Source organism: Rattus norvegicus, chromosome 4 (genome assembly GCF_036323735.1).
Source record: "Rattus norvegicus strain BN/NHsdMcwi chromosome 4, GRCr8, whole genome shotgun sequence".
Taxonomy (NCBI): domain Eukaryota; kingdom Metazoa; phylum Chordata; class Mammalia; order Rodentia; family Muridae; genus Rattus; species Rattus norvegicus.
In genome coordinates this window covers 89,406,487-89,424,363 of record NC_086022.1, presented here as the reverse complement: position 1 = coordinate 89,424,363, position 17,877 = coordinate 89,406,487, and the positions used below count along the sequence as shown (strand labels likewise).

General features: G+C 41.2%; 1 protein-coding gene across 5 annotated transcripts in view; it reads left to right on the top strand.

Annotated features, from left to right (window-relative positions):
• Fam13a (family with sequence similarity 13, member A) overlaps positions 1–17,877 on the top strand; it is a 99,256-nt gene that overhangs the window by 61,577 nt on the left and 19,802 nt on the right. For all 5 annotated transcript variants that reach the window (XM_063286280.1, XM_008762964.4, XM_006236586.5 and 2 more), the window contains 5 exons: positions 6,524–6,668; positions 14,869–15,073; positions 15,559–15,697; positions 16,473–16,554; positions 17,344–17,564. In XM_063286280.1, the coding sequence (XP_063142350.1) occupies positions 6,524–6,668; positions 14,869–15,073; positions 15,559–15,697; positions 16,473–16,554; positions 17,344–17,564 (792 nt within the window). The remainder of the gene's footprint in view (positions 1–6,523; positions 6,669–14,868; positions 15,074–15,558; positions 15,698–16,472; positions 16,555–17,343; positions 17,565–17,877) is intronic.

Genomic DNA, 17,877 nt, shown 5'->3' with positions numbered 1-17,877 from the left:
TTAGAAAAGTGTACACTCACACGAAACGATTGTAAATTAATGAAGACTGCCCCCCTAATGCTGAAGCTTTCTTATATTTCTTCTGTTTGGTTCTTGTCATGTATACTTCATCGACCTAGACAGAGCGCTGGATATGGTGTCTTGTACCTGGAACCCCAGCACCGAGGAGGCTAAGGTGCCAAGAATGACAATCTGGCTACATAGCAAGAGTCTGTCTCCCCTCAAAGAAATTTAAGTAGAGACTGCATTGTTTTCCTTTTTGACGTCTAGCTTCTGTCTCTGAGATAATTCATTCACATCTTATTTCCAACTCACGTGTCCTTCCTTCCATAGGACCAAGCAACAGGCTAGGCTGCTGGGCTTCTCTTGTCGTTTAGGGAGACCTCTTAGGGTGCATGGTTCTTCTGTTCTCTAGCATCTTCCTTGGCTCATAGAAAGCCCTTTGACATTGGGCATAAGCTTAAATCTTGCCAGCCTCCTGGACATGTCTTCTCATCTTTTCTGGGATAAAGTGAAACAGAAGAGTCTTTAGTGGCCTCGCTGTGTCCCTGGTTCACAGCACAATCACTGGGACAGACCTTAAAGTTTTCTCCTGAGTGCCAGGTCTGCTTCCTACGTGCACCACCCCTATGTCGCACTATGGCTCACTGTAAGCATTCGCTCCTAAGAAATGGCACCGTCATGACCTCTTCAGTTAGGAGAAGAAATTAGATGGTGAATTAAAATCAAGGGCAAACTCTGTCATCCTTTATCATAGCTGCATTAATGGAGAAAAAGATCCCACTTCACAGAACTGAGATTACAACTATTTTGAGGAACTAGTTTTAACACTATTCATTAAAGAATGGGAGATTTCCTTCCCATTTTTAACATACTCTCCCTTGTTTCAGTATGATTTTGTTTTTTCAAATATCAATCGGCTACTTTAAACGACCCTCGTGCTGACACCTGTTTTGAAAACAATCATGACCTTGTACCTTCACTGCATGCCTTTAATTTATGTATTTTTTTATTTTAAAATGAGGATCTCTGAGAGTCTCGGGTAGGTGTTGTTCACCAAAAATTGCACATTCCTTTCTTCTGAGGTTGGAATTAAAATTTATTTAACGACACACAATGAAAAAAATTTCAAAGTTACTTCAAAATGTCACAAAGAAAAGCAGCATTCCTTGTGGTGGGCATTGGAGAGGTTGGCACTGTAGTGAAATATCTTCCCTGGGCTGTATGAATGGAGGTAACTTAAGAAAGAGATAGCATGTGTTTTATAACACATGGAGCCTAGGGTGTTTGTCCTTTCTTTCTGAAACTCATTTAAAATCACAGGTCCCCAGAAGAGAAAGCATCCTTACCACTCATGTGTCCCCTTCTAAAATGCATGACTGAAAATATGTTTTCAGAGTTGTGCTTACTATGGAGGTGTCTTCCACTTCACATCATTCTGTAAGCTAAGCATTTTTTTAAAGTTTTACTTTTATTGTTTTAATTATACATATATATATATGTATATATATATATATATATATATATGAGTATTTGTAAGTAAATCTAGATGCCCATGGAAGCCACAGATACCAGATCTCCCTACAGATGCAATTACAGGCAGTTGCGCTCTGTCTGATGGGAGAGCTGATGGGCGTATTCTAAGTCACTGAGCCATCTCTCCAGCCCCAAGCCAAGGGATTTTATATTGGGAAAATATGTTGCTCTTCATATAAAATCTAGACTATTCAAACAGTAAACTTATGAATCCTTTTGCCATGGAAGTAAATCAAGCAAGAATTATTAGCTGTATGGAAGGGCGTTGAATTACCAGAGAGAAATTACTTTATTTCAGAATTCTAAGCCAGGGAAGTGTTAAACTCTTTCAAGATATTTTTATGTTCTTTATGCCTTCTAAACCCACCAATTAAGAGTGATTAGAAGCATACCTTTGATAACAAACAGGACATTCATTATAAAAGCCTATTTGCCTTTTTCTCATCCTGCTTCAAAAAAAAAGTAATTAAATTTAAAAAGGGGGAAAGAGAATGAGGAGAAGAGGAGACAGTAAGGCTTGCCATGTAAGACTGAGAGTTGATTGTCCCACAGTCTCAAGTCCACGCTCTCAATGACCCTGAGAAACAGGACTGTCCGGTTCACCACATACTGCTGGGGCTTGTGCACACTTGAACCTTGGGACTGTGTTATGTCTACTCTCCGTTATTATCAGGCTAAACAGCAAATATTGGTGCTTTCTTGTGTCTTCAGTTAATACTGGTTTTCCTGGGAAAGTTGCATCGTCCAGCAGCCTTACATATTGTCATTATTCATTTTAAATGCTCTGCCACTTACCTAAATTCTGTATAGGGAAAGGCTCATGAATTCACCTAACATCCAAAGCCGAGAAAGGGGACAGAACAAAGAAAAACAGGCTCAGCTGGACAGGTGCAAGTCTTGACAATGATGAGACTAAGGGACTGACGTTAATGGTTTGAACCTACATGTGGAATGTCACCTGAGACCCAGGTGAGACAAGCTGCCTCCAGCATTCAGATATTCAAAGTTTCTTTTCCACTCAGAATTCTATACCTTGTTCATTTGTGAAGTTTGTTGCTCAGAACATTCTACAGGATCAATAAACCTTTGCTGAAGGAATGAGGAAGGGAGTAGAGATAAAAACATATTTCTGTATATGAGGCTTCCCTTAACAAGTTAACCTAAAGGATCAAAAAGTTGAAATATGTAAGCAAATAGGCAGTATTTCCCATGTCTATGTACTCTTCTTACTGCGGGCAGTCTGTTGTATATGTTAATTTGCACTTCAACAACCTTAAGATATCTCAATCCAGTATTAGTAAAAGGGAAGCTAATGCCCAAAGAGACTGATCTACAGGTCTTGACAAAGCAAAGCTGCTATTAACTCAGGTCTCTACTTCCAGAACCCATCCTCACCTTCCTACTATGCATGAGCCATCCATTAGTCCACTAAGCAAAGGTTGTTTGCGTTATCATAAGAAGCAGCAGTTTGGCAGAGGTTCATTGTGCTCCACGTCGTAGCATGAAAGATTTCTGAGGTGAAAGTTATGTTTTTTGATTGAACTCAAGATACTAGATGTGTAAACAACAAAAGTTTAAACCAAAAATATTTCTGTACTTGAGGCTGCCCTTGACAGGTTAACCTAAATGATCAAAGAGTTGAAACATGCCGTATTTTCCGTCTTATAAGCATTCCTAGAAAGTACGGACTGCCTAGCCAGGTGCCTCAGCTGAGATACCTACGGGCAGGAAGAGCAGTTTGTGTCCTTGAACATGGCTGCAGAGCCTGAGGAGCAACCCACCACCATTGCCTCCTCCTGACCAAGTCCAGGAAAGACACTGGCTTTAAAGACCAGTTGGGGCAAAAATTAGTACTCAGGCTGCTAAGCTCAGAGGACAAGTAGAACAACAACCTCGGGGATGGATCAGAGCCCAGCAAGACAGAGCCAAGTCGTGCCTGAGTGCCACTGAAATGGAGCGTGCTCACAATGCAAGTGTCTCCAGGGTTGCACAAGCTGGGTTAGGTATAGGAAGGAGGGATGTGTCACTGTTGTTCCAAGAATCAACTTCAGTTCACTTAGGTTTCACTATGCAGGATGTCCCATTCAACACTGAGTGGTGCCCACCCTGGTGGCCTGTCCTTACCAGATTCAGATGCAGTGACTGCTTGCTATGCCTAAACCGCGTGAAAAAACAAGCAAACAAAAGGGCAAGGCTTCATTGAACAAAGCTTCTTCCTTCCTGAAATGTTCTTCCCAATGGGGCAGACCATTTCCTCTCTTCCTTCACACCTCTGCCCATGTATCATTATGAAAAGAAGCCATCCAATCCACAGCCACTCGATATAAAACAAAACACCTCATCTACTGTCACTAACACCCATCTTTCCTTGTTTTTTATCTCCTTGTTTAATCTCCATACACTTAATGATGTGTTTATTTTCAAAACGTTTAATGACTTGTTTATTTTCATTTCATATGTAAGGGTGTTTTGGCCTCACATACATCTGTATACCTTGAGTAAAAAGCTCCTGTGGAGACCAGGCCCTGGAACTGGGATTCTAGACAGTGGGAGCTTCCATGTAGGTACAGAGAATGGAATCTGGATTCTCTGCAAGACCAGGAGTCCTTTCAACCACTGAATCATCTTTCTAGTCCTGGAATAATTTCTTATTAACTGATTCTATCGTGTAACACCCATAGGACATTTTATTTTGTCTAACACAGATTTCTTAGTGTCTAAGAAACTGTTAACACACACTAGAAAATCAGTTCTTGGATGAACTAACGAGCACTTTTCCTTTCTGCGTGTCGCATCTTTGCATCTTTGATGTGTGGTGGCCAGCACTGTTGTACACTTAATTATGCTGCGCTTAGCATCTGGGATCTGTTGTCCTTGCCTCTGCTTCTGGCACCCTTGTCATCTCCCTTCCCTTTTATCAATCCCAGCACTGTCCCCTGGAACCTTTTCTCCTACTGTGGCCACAGTACTCCATGGTTTGCTTGCCTTCACACTAGCCCAGCTTGGGGACCTGGCATATGACTCACTGAACTTTACATGCTACCATAGAGCAACAGAAGGAATGGTAGCTTCTGCTTGGCTATCTCTTTTTTTGTGCTATATGTGTGCAGGCTTTGATTATCATGTCTTAGATCTTTGCAAGAACTTTAAAAGATTGTTGAGAAATACTTATTTACTATATGTACATCCATTTCTCTGTCTTACACAGTTATAGTCATATAAACCCATACATTCACACAAAAATTTGACTGATTGTCCCTAAAACATCTAAAATCTGGGTACCAGGTTGAAGCTTTCATTCCTGGTCCACTGTTTCTCAGGAGACAGAGAACACACTCTGACTATCCTAGAGCAGCAATTGGGGTCACATATCAGATATTTACATTATGATTCAGAACAGTAGCAAAATTACAGATATGAAGACTCAAGAAAATAATGTTAGGGTTGGGAGTCACACGAGGAACTGTAATAAAGGGTTGCAGCATCAGGAAGGCTGAGAACCACTGTCCTAGAGTAAAAGCCCTGAGTGTTACTTGTGATGCTACTGTTCATCATGACCGTATTGAAGTTTTGTTTGGTTCCCAATGTTAAGAAATGCCAGTCTTTATGCTTCACTCAAGATAAACAGAATAGCAAAAAAGCACCAAGAATTCCCCTGGTGATCTCAAAGTAGGTCGGACAGCTACTAGAAGGAGCTGGAAGGCTTAAATAGCACTTTATTTTAAGTATAACAACATCTCCTACATTAATGAATTCACTTATGGTTTCCAGATGTTCTTGGGGGTTTTTTTTGTTCAATTAATAATACAATAACCAAAAATAAATGTCCATTTACCCATCCCCCAAGAAAATATTTTGCATAGATCTGTGCCACTTGAAAAATACATTTTCGAGTAAAAATATTTAAGCACAGTCATTTATGATTTCATGAAAGCTGAAAGAAATATAACAGCTTAACTTATAATATGCCAAGAGAACAAGTTAAAAAGACAACTTTATTGCAAAAGAATTCTTTTAACTGCCAGCCATTTTAATCACACACACACACACACACACACACACACACACACACACACACACACACACACACCAGCACTTAGCTTAAATATCTGCATTTTAGGGAAGGTGTTTCATTCCATCATTTCTTAGCCAGATGTGGGTGCTACCAGTGGCCGAGCCAAATGCAGCTTTAGTATTCAAGGTAACTGAATACATAGAAAAACAATGACAATTGCATATTCCTAGGATAAAATTACATATGGCCAACTTGCCAGTTCTTACTTTTACTGGGAGGGAAGATCGTTCTCCCTGTAATCTTGGCTTCTTTTCAGGGTCTGTTTCTCACTGCCGGCTGAGATGAAACACCAAACCCCGGCCGTTTGAATTTGCGCAACAATATTTTAATACCCACAGTGCCTCCATAAATAGTCTGTTCTCCCCACGCTCTAGAGAAAACAGCCCCATTTCATCGATCTAAGCCTGAAGGCTCAGAGGAATGTGGTGGCCCCAACTTCTCCCCTGCCCTTACAGGAATGTTTACCTAAGCGGCAAAGACACCGCTTGCCAGACACACCATGTTGCTGCGGCAGCCTTAGCAACCGTGGCCAGCTTTTTGTTGTTGTTTACCGTCTGATGGGCCATGCTCCTTTAAGAAACATAAACTCCTTCTACTTCTTTCCGGTCTTAGTCAGTAATCACTCAAGACCTGTCAGCTGCCTGGAGTTATCTGGAGGAGCAGCCCAAGGAAAATCATCTTGCCTCTCCCCTCTAAGAAGGAAAGTTAAAGGCTGGCAGATGGACAGTGGCTATTTGCATGAGAGTAGCCAGATAGTGCCCAGGGGGCATCAAGCCCTGGTTTTTATTTCTGCAGTGGAAATATTAGCAGCTGTGGCTTGGGAGGTTGCATTCAGAAGGCGTGGAATTGATGCAAATGCTTTTGCATTTTGGTGAACAGTAGCTAGTAGGGGACACTGTGCTGTTCTTGCAGAGCCCCGCGATGAAGATTCAGGAGCATCCCAGTATATCTGACACCAAACAACAGAGGAATCAGGATGATGACGATCAGCAGGAGAGCTTTGTCCCAGATCTGCCCCAGTTGGACCTGACAGCATTGTGCGATAAGACCTGGGAAGGTAGGTGATCCTCTGCCATTCGGGTTTTGCATTGAAAAAGCATATATTAATAAGTATACGCATGGCATGTGACCGCATGCCTGTGCGGATCAGAGGAAGAGCCGTGCATGCAGAAGAAACTGGGTCTCTATTAATTAAAAAAAAAAGACAAAATCCTTTACTAGGCATAGGAGTGGGCTGTTCAGTGTTGCTAAGGGTAGTTGCAACACAAGAAAGGAAAATATGCAGGCTCTTTGTCCTAGTGTCACCTTGAAGTATATTTTTAACTCACCAAGAGTGCTGCCCTGTTTGTGGTACGCTACAGAAAGCCAGCCACCCACCATCTCACCCACTATGCCTCATGACTTAGCTGCCCTGCTACCCACCAGCCACTCCACTACCCTACCACTTCCTGCAGTATACATTCCAAGTTTTTAAGAAGGATAAATTTTTTTGCTTCTCATTTATCTTTTAATGTATACTTTAAAGAAGAATCTGGTTAACACACCATTGGGAACATTGATTGAAAGCATTTCTTTGCTGAAGACTTCTGACATGGTTTTTACTTGTTCTTTTCTAGAGCCTTCTGGTGAAAACATCAGAAATTTAGTTTGAGGAAGATGTTAGCTTTGTCACAACTATGTCAAGGGAGGGCTCACGCTGCCTCCTTAATCCCTCTGTCTACACTCGGACCTGTGTCAACCTTCTGGACAGTGTGTCTGAAGGCCATAGGGAGAAATGTGCTCCTAGCTTTAGTACGGCAGTGGGAGTAGCAGAGTCACAACTAAGAAAAGCAGCCCTGCTTGTGTGGGTATGCACTGTCCCTATCCTGACCCACTCCTTGGTTCTCATCTAATGATCAAAAGTCCATGAGAAGAGCCCACAGCGTGAAAGGCTGTCCTACTTATTGTCCTGACCTAGCGTAGCAGGCTCTGTGAGAACAGACCACTTAATTTTCATGTCTTCTCCCTATAATCTAAGAAACCTGTTCCAGTTACTTTCATATAATTAGGCAGCAGATCTGAAATTTTCTCAGATCATTCCAGCTCAAAATATTCAGAGAACCAAAGAGGGCATAATTGACTTGCTTCATGTTAGGTGTAACTGAACTATTCTGGATATCTAGTGGCTTGTCACTCATTTTGGCCGCTTTGAAATAAGCATATGTCTTTTTAATCTATAAATTGGCAACAGTCTGGCTTCTCTATCCTTAAGAGTCTCAGAGAGGTCACTGTTGCCCAAATAAAAGCAAACACACAAAAAAAAAACCAAAAAAACCATATTTGAGTTTCAGTGATATGGGCTATCATATAACTTTTAAATAAAAAGAAGAATCTGGAGCCAAAATTCAAATGAGCTACAGTGTCTTCCTTGCTCCTCCCCTGAAACAGACTCAGTTTGATGATTTCTGTTGGTTAATCACAAATGTAGATTCCTCTCTCAACACACATGACCTAAAATAATGAAGAAGCTCTTCAGAATGGTTACAAGACAATGCAGAGTTTCGTCGAAATCATTTCATTAAAGAATTTTTCTGCAGAGAATAAAAGTGTAGAGGAAGCAGCATTTTATTTAGAAGGCTGGGCAGGATGTTTTCCAAAAGGTTGGAAAAATATTCTTTATAGGCTGTCTTGGGCATGGCACTTATGTTGGCAAATGGCTGTGACTATTCTTTTTTTGCCCCCATTACATTTGCCTTTGCTATTGAACTTCTACAACTCTGAAATCTACAGGGATATATTCGTCAAGGTCATTTTGACTGTTTGGTTCTGCTTTCAGTAACCTTTTTATATTAAGTATTTTAATTTTAAAATTGCTTTAAAATAGGAACATGGCCTTAAGTATAGTCAAAATAAAGGAACCAATGTGCAAAGCTAGGTTAAATGACAATAAATTTGATGGCTAGACTACCAGCTATAGCTTCTTTAAGAAATGGAAAGCTGTTCTCCTCGTAGCCAGTGAACTTCACACTAGTTTAAATTGTGCCCACAGAAGCAAGACAACAAAATATAAAGATGGAAATAAAAATCATGCTACTGTACCGATAAACATCCACTCTGAGCCCCCATCCCCCTCAGAGCCACAGTGTAGAGGGACACTCTGGGTTTGCGTGCCGGCTCCCTGACCTGTGCCATGGTCACAGTCTGATGTGGAGCCAGGAAGGGTCACCTGATGCGGGGTGGCCTGAATGGCTGAGGTAGAAAGCCCTGCCTGCGTGTGCTACTGGGAAACAGTGTTCTCCAAGTTCTTAAGCTTGGGATGAAGGGAACAATGAAAGGGATTGAGATGGTAAGTAGATTCCGTAGTCTAGAGTGGAACCCTTGAAAAGTAAACACAGGATCCATCTCATCCGGCTAGCTGGCCCGCAGTCAACGGCCTTCACAATTTAAGACACATTATGTAATCTGATGTGCTGTTGTACTTTTTGGTGATAGGGTCTCAACTGTCCAAAGTTAGATGAATACACAAGTCAAAGGCATTGTTCTGCTGTTGAAAGGTAGTTAGAATTGTGTAATTAAAATGTTACTAAGTCCATGCATGTCGAAGTATATGATATTTAAACATAACTATACTTTATTTGGCCTGAAATTAGGCTTAAAGAGCACTTTGACCTGGGAATGGTAGCTCACACTTAGAATCCCAATGTGGGGAGGCTTATTATCCCAATTTCTGTGAGGCACCATAATTTTGAGGCCAGCCTGTGCTACAGAGTCTCACTCTGGCCTTGGAATTACAAATGTGAGCCTCCACAAACAGCTAACAGAACATTTTTGTAGGTCTCAAAATGCTTAATTTGTCTCAGTTATTACTTACACTAGACAACAGTTTTGGAGAGAAATTCTGTTTAAGAATCATGAAGAGAAGCTGGTGAGATGGCTGAGTATTGTTCATGCCAAGGACCTGAAGTTCAGCTCCCAGCATTCATATCAGGCAGCTCACAACTGCTTGTAATTCCAGCTCCAGGGGATGCCCCTGACACATGCACATATACAGACATGCATACATGTACGTGTAAATAAACAATAATGAAGAATTTTTTTAAAAAGAGTCATGGAGGGTTCAGTGGTCAAGAGCACTTCTCACTAAGTCTGATAACCTGAGCTCAGTCCCCAGAATTTACATTGTGGATGTAGAAAAATAATGCTCTCAAATTGTTCTCTGCCTACTACATGTGGACCATGGCACACAGAAACACAATCAGTCAATGAATCAACCAGTTAATTGATCAATATTTTTAAAAAGTGCTTTAAAAAATCACAGAGAAGCAAGTAGTTTTCAAAGGTCTCCGGTTGACTTATCCCATCATACAATTAAGGAGTCTGAGCATCTCCTGACTCTTAGCTCCTGCTCTAAGAAAGCAAATCAGGCATCCCATCAAACAGGGTAGATAAGAACCAAAGTCTTGGGTTCAAATCCTGGCTCTGCTAATTGATATGGTCTATCAGAAAAGTAGGAAATCTGTCTCCATTTGGCCTTGACTACATTGTCCTTAAATACATGTAACAACAACAGCAAATAATAATACATAATAAGTATAATCATTGTTTAGCAAGGATTCAATGAGATAATATCTGCTGTCTTCCACATCCTATGGGCACCATATTAGTGTTATTGCTTTTCTCTCCCATAAATATATCTAAATATAGTTTTGGGGGAAAGTCAAAAAATATATTGCATAAAATTCTGGAAGAATTAATAATTTAAAAAAAACTAAAACCAATACTAACTAGGCAGACCCGCCATGTATTTGCCAAGTGTTTTCCGTTCACCCCAACCTCTATTCCTCTTTTTTGTAGTAGGCTAGACCTTGGATTGGGAAATGCAGCACTTGAAGAGAGAGCAGCTGGCATTTTAGCAGGATCTGCGTGATGGCTTTCTCTAAGATGTGTGAGGAATAGAAGACAGGCAGAGTAGTACATAATAACTGATTGATTAAGGAACTGTGCGTACATGTGCAAGCCCATGGGTCACCTCAAAGAAACACTTCATTCTTCCTTTTGGTTGAAGTCATCAGTCCTATTCTGTTCCACATATTTATCAATAATTTATGCAGACCTACTAGGGTCCTGCATCTTTATTTTGCAGAGAGTGGCAAAACCAGATATATGAGCCTTAAAAATTAAACCTGGGACTAATAAAGCTGACTGCTAAGATTCCTTATAAATTTGGTAGTTTGCAAGTCTTTTCTGAACAACTTAGTAAGACTAACGTTGTTCTAAGGTTGAATTTTGGAACAAAGAAAGAATTTATGAAAGTCCAGTGTGGCCTCTCACTTTCCATTTCTGGGATGTTCTAGCACCTCTTTGAACAGCTGAGAAGATGGTTACAACATAATGCCAAGCAATAATGACTCTAAATAACATAGTTGGGAAAGAACTGTGGAAAGTATCATCTCCCTTAATTTTGTCCAGTTTCTTATAAAGAACGCATTTCAGTAACCAATTTCTTTCATACAGCCAATGGTTGCAGCAAGTTAAGCAGAGCACAGCTGTCTCATTGCCCTGTGCCAGCTTTGCTTGGAGATGAACTTCCTGTGCTGGATTGATTCCCTTTAGGACCCTGTGTGATGTGGTGTCTGAATAAGGACCCCTCAGAACTTATTCTTATCAGTTACATAGAAGGAACACAGCTTTTATATTCGTTATTTCTGATGACCTGTAATAATGTCAAATGACCTACTGAATTGATTTTTAATAATAAATTACATGATTATATCTAGAGTTCATTGTGAGTGTACTGAAGGGATTTTTATTTGAAAATGAAAATGTGCTTATTTTATGGCCTGCTGGAGGGGTGAAATGCAGTGTGAAGCCCCGTGACTTTTCTGTTGTCCCCTTGAATACTTTTCTTGCAATGTTCTTGTTCTAGAGTTAATGACTAAATATAAACTATTTTTCAAGCATCTCTTAGAAATGGCTGGTGATGCATCCTCAAAACTGGTCTCTACAAAGCAATGTAATGGTGTAAACTATGTGTCACAGGATGACAGGCTGTTCCTTGGTTTCTTAGTTGAGTGACAATTAGCAAATGTAAGCCAGGCTATTTCAGACTAAAACCTGGAAAGGATTGTATTGATTCTTTAGTATATGAGATATGGACTGCATCTTGGTTTGTGACTTTCTCAAATGGAGTCCTTTAGATCTGAGACTACACAGAAGGGAGAGGAAGGAGGCCACTCACTCATCTAAGCGTTCCACATTGCAGAACTGAGAACCACCACTTCTGTGCCACCTGTAGAATGGTGATGAAATATTGCTCTTTATTTTGTTAAAGCTAAAATTCACAATGACTTTATGTCGCTTATCTTTCAGTAATGGATTTATCGACCCTACCTACATGGTTTAGGAGGAAAATGCTAGAATTTTCTGAGCTGTCTTATTTCCTACTCAACACTTGTAACACTAGGAAAGGATTATTTGCGTGTTTTGTTTGATTTTGTTTGTTTGTTTGTCATTGAAATGATTGGTCCAGGACAGAGACAAAATAAAGCTGTATTAAACAAGAGAATGGATAGATAGCTTCAGATTACCTGCCAGGCACCACTCTTTTTCAGTCTGTTTATAGTTTCAGTCTGTTTCAGTGAGTTCATGACCATAAAGACCAAAACTCAAAGATGTTTTCATTTTAGAAAACATAGTCTGCTGGATTAAAATTTAAATCAAAGGTGTCAGGATCAAACGTAAGACTTTTTCAACTATGTGTCTTTTTCCTTGATGAATAGAAATCTCTAACTAACTAGCATGCCCTTGTGCCAATATCTACATCATACTTCATTTTGTCACATCTTTGGGTCTCCTCCCCCTGGATGTTCACTCATCTGCAGAAGAGACCATGGCCAACAGCATGGCTGCTTAGGCTGTCTTAACTCTTTCTTAGTCTGGCTGAGTTGATTTTTGTCTTAGGAAATAGAAGATGTGATCTGATCAATCTAACAAGCTCGTTTTCTGCAACATAACACTAAAATTTACATTTCTTCCAGAGACTCCTTTCTCCTGCCTCCCTCCTTTCCTGGTGCTTTTCATCTTTTATGGTGGCAGAGCATAGCTGCTCAGTCCCGAAAGCTGCTGCTTAGCACACAACGATCAATACCATTAGTCCAAAGAATGAGATGTTTGCCTCCAGGCTCAGCCACGCGCATTGCCCCATGTTTTGAGCCTCAATAAATGAGACTGGTTTTTTTCCTTGAACATTTTTATTTTCAAAATATTTATCTATGTTCCCAGATAACTTGAGTTCCTTTAAATTCTGCAAACCTTGTTCTTTATGGTTTAATATGTCAAATGAACATGTTTTTCTTCCTATTGTGCTGTGAAGTTTTCCCAAGTTTCAGGTGGTCATCACTGATTTTGTAGCTCTGGCAGATCCTGAAGCAAAGCAGTTACATTGAAGTTAGAAGACACAAGAGCAGACCCTCTCTTCTCTCACTGACTAGTGCTTGTCCTTCCTCACGTGTCAGTGGCCTTATCTCTCAGCAGCCTGGGATCAGTAGTTCTCAAAGCTGACAGTCACATGGGCACTTGAATCATTTGAGCAGCTTTTAAGTGTGTGCACACAGGTGTATGTGCATGTTGGCCTGCCTGTCAGTCATATCTGAACCATCATTTAAATATACTTTATGAGGGGTAGGTTAGGGATTTGTGTGTTGATACTTGTTCCTCGTTTCTCTGAGTTACTCTAAGCATGTACCAGGGGTGAGAGATCTTAAAAGCTGTTAACCTGCCTCTGAAGTTCTAGGATTATAATCTGGTCTTTCTAGATAGAAAGCTTATGCACATTTATTCTATAGACCTATATACAGTTTCAAGCTTCATATTGAAGGAGCAACTAGGAGTCTGTGGTTCAGATGTTAAGAATCCCAGAGTCTAAGATCGGAGCAAGTACTAGACTTGTAGAAATCACTAAAGGGCAAGTGCACTCAAAGCTTTCAGTGCAGTGTGCTGCGTTACATGAAAACAGTGTACCATCCCAGATCTACTTTGAAGTCTTTTAGATAGAGTTATAAAGCTTTCCTTCGTGTTTATTTGTTTTCTCTGGTGAGGGGGTGTTGCACCTGTGTCACAGTGAATTCGTGGAGCTGAGGTGTTGGATCTCTCCTTCCAACATGCGAGTTTCAGACACCAAGTTCAGGTCATCAGACTTGGTGACAGGGGCCTTTACCCGCTAAGCCACTTGCCATCCCAATATTTGTTGTTATTTTCCAACTAAGGAATGGAGCATTTTGTCAGCCACCATATGGTTGCTGGGAATTGAACTCAGGACCTCTAGAAGAGCAGTCAGTGCTCTTAACCACTGAGCCATCACTCCAGCCCCAGGAATGGAGTATTTTGAAATGTGGCTAGTGATAAATAGAAATAAAAACCACCTTCTTGCCTCATAAAATAAAAGGTCAGGATTTTATGCTTCTTTCCCCCCTCTGGCTGATTATCTAAAAATAATTTGTGTGGGTTTGGCATCTATAAGGCTCCTTTTCCTCTCTTCATAATTTATGTGTGCTCCCTCCACCTGCTCTTGGGAAGCTTCCGAAATTACAAGTGCAAAGCACAGTCAGAAGCATGCTAATCCTGTGTACTAGGCAGAGAGCACAGTCAGAAGCATGCTAATCCTATGTATTAGGCAGAGAGCACAGTTAGAAGAAGCATGTTAATCCTGTGTACTAGGCAGAGAGGCATGCACAGTCAGAAGCAAGCTAATCTTGTATACTAGGCAGAGAGACGCAGGGAGAAACATGCTAGTCCTGTATGCTGGGCAAGGCACAGGGAGAAGTCTTACTAGATGACCCACACAGAGGTTGGACACCCTTAGTAAATAGGATCTCACAGGTCTAACATGGCTCCTTAGTTGTCAGAAGAGTCATAATGCTATTTGCATGCGCCCTTCCCCCAAATACTCATGACTGGAAAGTGGTGCTGCTGTTTGGAAAGATTTCTATCACTTCTCTATTGGAGAAACTGGAATTATACACAATTACATATGTATCTTCCAGGGTATCCCTTGAGGCAGCCCTAGCAAATTTTGTTTTGAAAGCAAGTGAGACTAGAGATAAAATTAGGTGGTGGCAGTGAGATACAGTGGTGATTTCAGTTAGACATAGTGTCTACTTTGGATGTTAGATATGAAGGAAGAAACCACCCAATGGGCAATGACCTTAAACATTCAGGAAACCAGGGTGATGATGCCTTCAAGAACAGTGTTAACCTGTTGAACCACATCTCTTTTCCAGAACCCATCCCTTCCTGGCAGCAAGAGAATGTAGAATCTGATGAAGCTCGCCTCTCCCCACAGGCTGGGCGCCTGATTCACCAGCTTCTGGATGAGGACAGTGACCCCATGCTGTCCCCCAGGTTCTATGCCTATGGGCAGAGCAGGCAGTACCTGGATGACACAGAAGTACCTCCTTCTCCCCCCAATTCCCATTCTTTCATGAGGTATGTTCTGTGTTCCTAATAAGCAACTGTACCAGACCCTTAGCATCAGAATAGAGAGAATGACACTGATGGCTAGCCCAATTAGTAAAAAAATTAAGTTGTGTTATTTGTGGGGAGCCAAACCTAACATTCTCCATCCTAGTTTGCAGGCTGTGTTGGAGTTTCCACTTGAGCTGTGGCCCAACTGTGGATCTCATTTTGAATTCCAGTTAGCACCTCCTTCCTAAAGTCAAATTTAGGCTTGGAGTCCATCTCAGGTTCTTTTGGTATTGTTAGTGGAAGTGAGAGAAACACAGACTTATTTATTTAATAAGTGGCATATACAGAATTCAGACGCACTCAGCAAATGCACCTATCCCTTGGTTTTTATCAGAGGGGAGGGGATGTTTTCACTCCTCTGGACCATATACTCTCTTATCCTAAAGGACGTCCCCATAGTTATTGGTCATTCGGGGGGCAGCTAATCCAGACCATGCTCTTTGCAGGCGGCGAAGCTCCTCGCTTGGATCCTACGATGATGAGCAAGAGGACCTGACGCCCGTGCAGCTCACCAGAAGGATCCAGACCCTTAAAAAGAAGATTCGGAAGTTTGAGGATAGGTTTGAAGAAGAGAGGAAATACAGAGTGAGTTCTCCTTAGGATCTCCTCACCCCATATACCCTTCAGCTTGTAGAGTTGTAGGTCTCAACCTGTGGGTCTCGTAACAGATACACTACAAATCTGATATTTACATTATATTTCGTAACAGTAGCAAAGTTATAGTTATGACATAACAAAATAATTTTATGGTTGAGGGGTCACCATAAGATGAGGAGCTGTATTAAAGGGTCACAGCATTAGGAAGGTTGAGAAGCACTGATTAAGGGGATACCAGAAGCCAATTAAAGAAGAGAATTTTACTTGTTGGACAAAAATTTGATTGAAGATTATCTTCTCCAGTTTCCTCTATGCTGGTTTTTTTTTTTTCCATTGTTGGCTGGGTCTTAGTTTCCCAAGCCAGTGGCAAGAAGGCATTTTACATGGTAGCTGCGATATCAGCCATGAACTCTTCCACTTCCTGCTTCATTAGCTGAAACATAAAAATAACAGAAAAGGGGATGTGGACCCCACAGATGTCCATGATCATAAGGATCCAGTATTTTGCCCTTAAGAAAATTGGCATGAGTATCACAGATAAGCAGTAAAATATTTCCTCTAGGGGACTGGAGAGATGGCTCAGTGGTTAAGAGCACCATCTGTTCTTCCAAAGGACCTGGGTTCAATTCCCAGTGCCCACACGGCAGCTTACAACTGTCTGTAACTCCAGTTCAAGGGATCTGGTACACTCACACCAATACACATAAACTAAAGTTAAATATATCATTTTAAAAAATATTTACTCTAGACTTTCTTTCCCCAGCCCTCCCACAGTGACAAGGCAGCCAACCCTGAGGTTCTGAAGTGGACAAATGACTTGGCCAAATTCCGGAAACAGCTTAAAGGTAAGTAAAGTTGTGAACTTACTGACTAGCTTGTGTGCAATAAACCAGGAGCCAAGTCCCTTGTGTCCTGCTGAGTGTCACCAGAGTGTCACCATCTGAGCTTCCCAGGCCCAGAGACACTTCCCAGTTCATCCAGTTCTTTTGGGAGCTCCATCCCAAGACTTTGGAGAGTCTTGTATCACAGGACAATCAGATTAGATATGAAATAAATTCCTCAATATATCTGTATTTCTGCAGACTCCTAGAAAGACGGTTTCATGTTAGTACTTCTACCCATTTATTCTAAAGTTTCACTTGCTGGAGTGTTAGAAGGGATTTCCTCAGAGACAAATCTGAAAGGGCTAGGCCCCTTCCCCTTGAACAGCTTTTTGTATTTAGGGATAGTCACAGAAACAACTAGACGAAACGAAAATGGAGTATGCAGTAGATTGGATGAAAAGCAGTGGGTCAGTGTCTGATTTTAGATCAGCATATCTGTATGCACCTCTATATGCCCTTGAAATGTTTCTGCCCACTTCTGACATCAGATCCTAGGCTAAGGTGAAAGTCAGGTGCTAAAAGCTAGCACTTTCCCAGGAATTCGAGTTTGGGGAATATTTTTGAAGATCTAGAAATAGTCTATTACAGTTTGGTTTATGTAATGGTCCAAGGAATTCCATTTACACTATAATTCAGTTCTCTCTGGGAAAAAGAAAAGGACATGACTAAGTAGTTATTGACAGGACAAATAAATCTGGGTTCAGCATACCTCAGTCTCATGTATCTATGTTTACAAATCTAATTGCCTAGAAACAAAATTAAAGATCTCTGAAGAGGACCTCACCCCCAGGACACGGCAACGAAGCAATACACTCCCCAAGAGTTTCGGTTCCCAGCTAGAAAAAGAAGATGAGAAGAAGCAAGAACTGGTGGACAAAGCCATCAGGCCCAGCGTTGAAGCTACACTGGAAGGGATACTAAGGAAGCTCCAAGAGAAGCGAATGGAATCCAGCCGTCCTGAGGACATTAAGGTGGGATGCCTTTAGAGAGCCTGAGGGAATTCCCCTCAGTTCAGTCAACACAGTAAAAGCACAGGCCATGCTTTGGTGTTGATACCTTTGCCACTTAGCTTTCCAGCCAGGAGACACACTGCTCTGCTGTCTCCTAGCATTACACTAAGCCCGGTGAAAAGGGGGAAGAGGACAAGGAATATGAACCCCTCCAAACACAATGATACCTTTTAAAGCTTCCCACACATGTAGAGAGGCCTATGAAAGGGGCAGTGTTTTAGCTGTAGATACTTTGGTTTCTGACTACTGATTGAAAGCAGATCGCTCTGTTGAC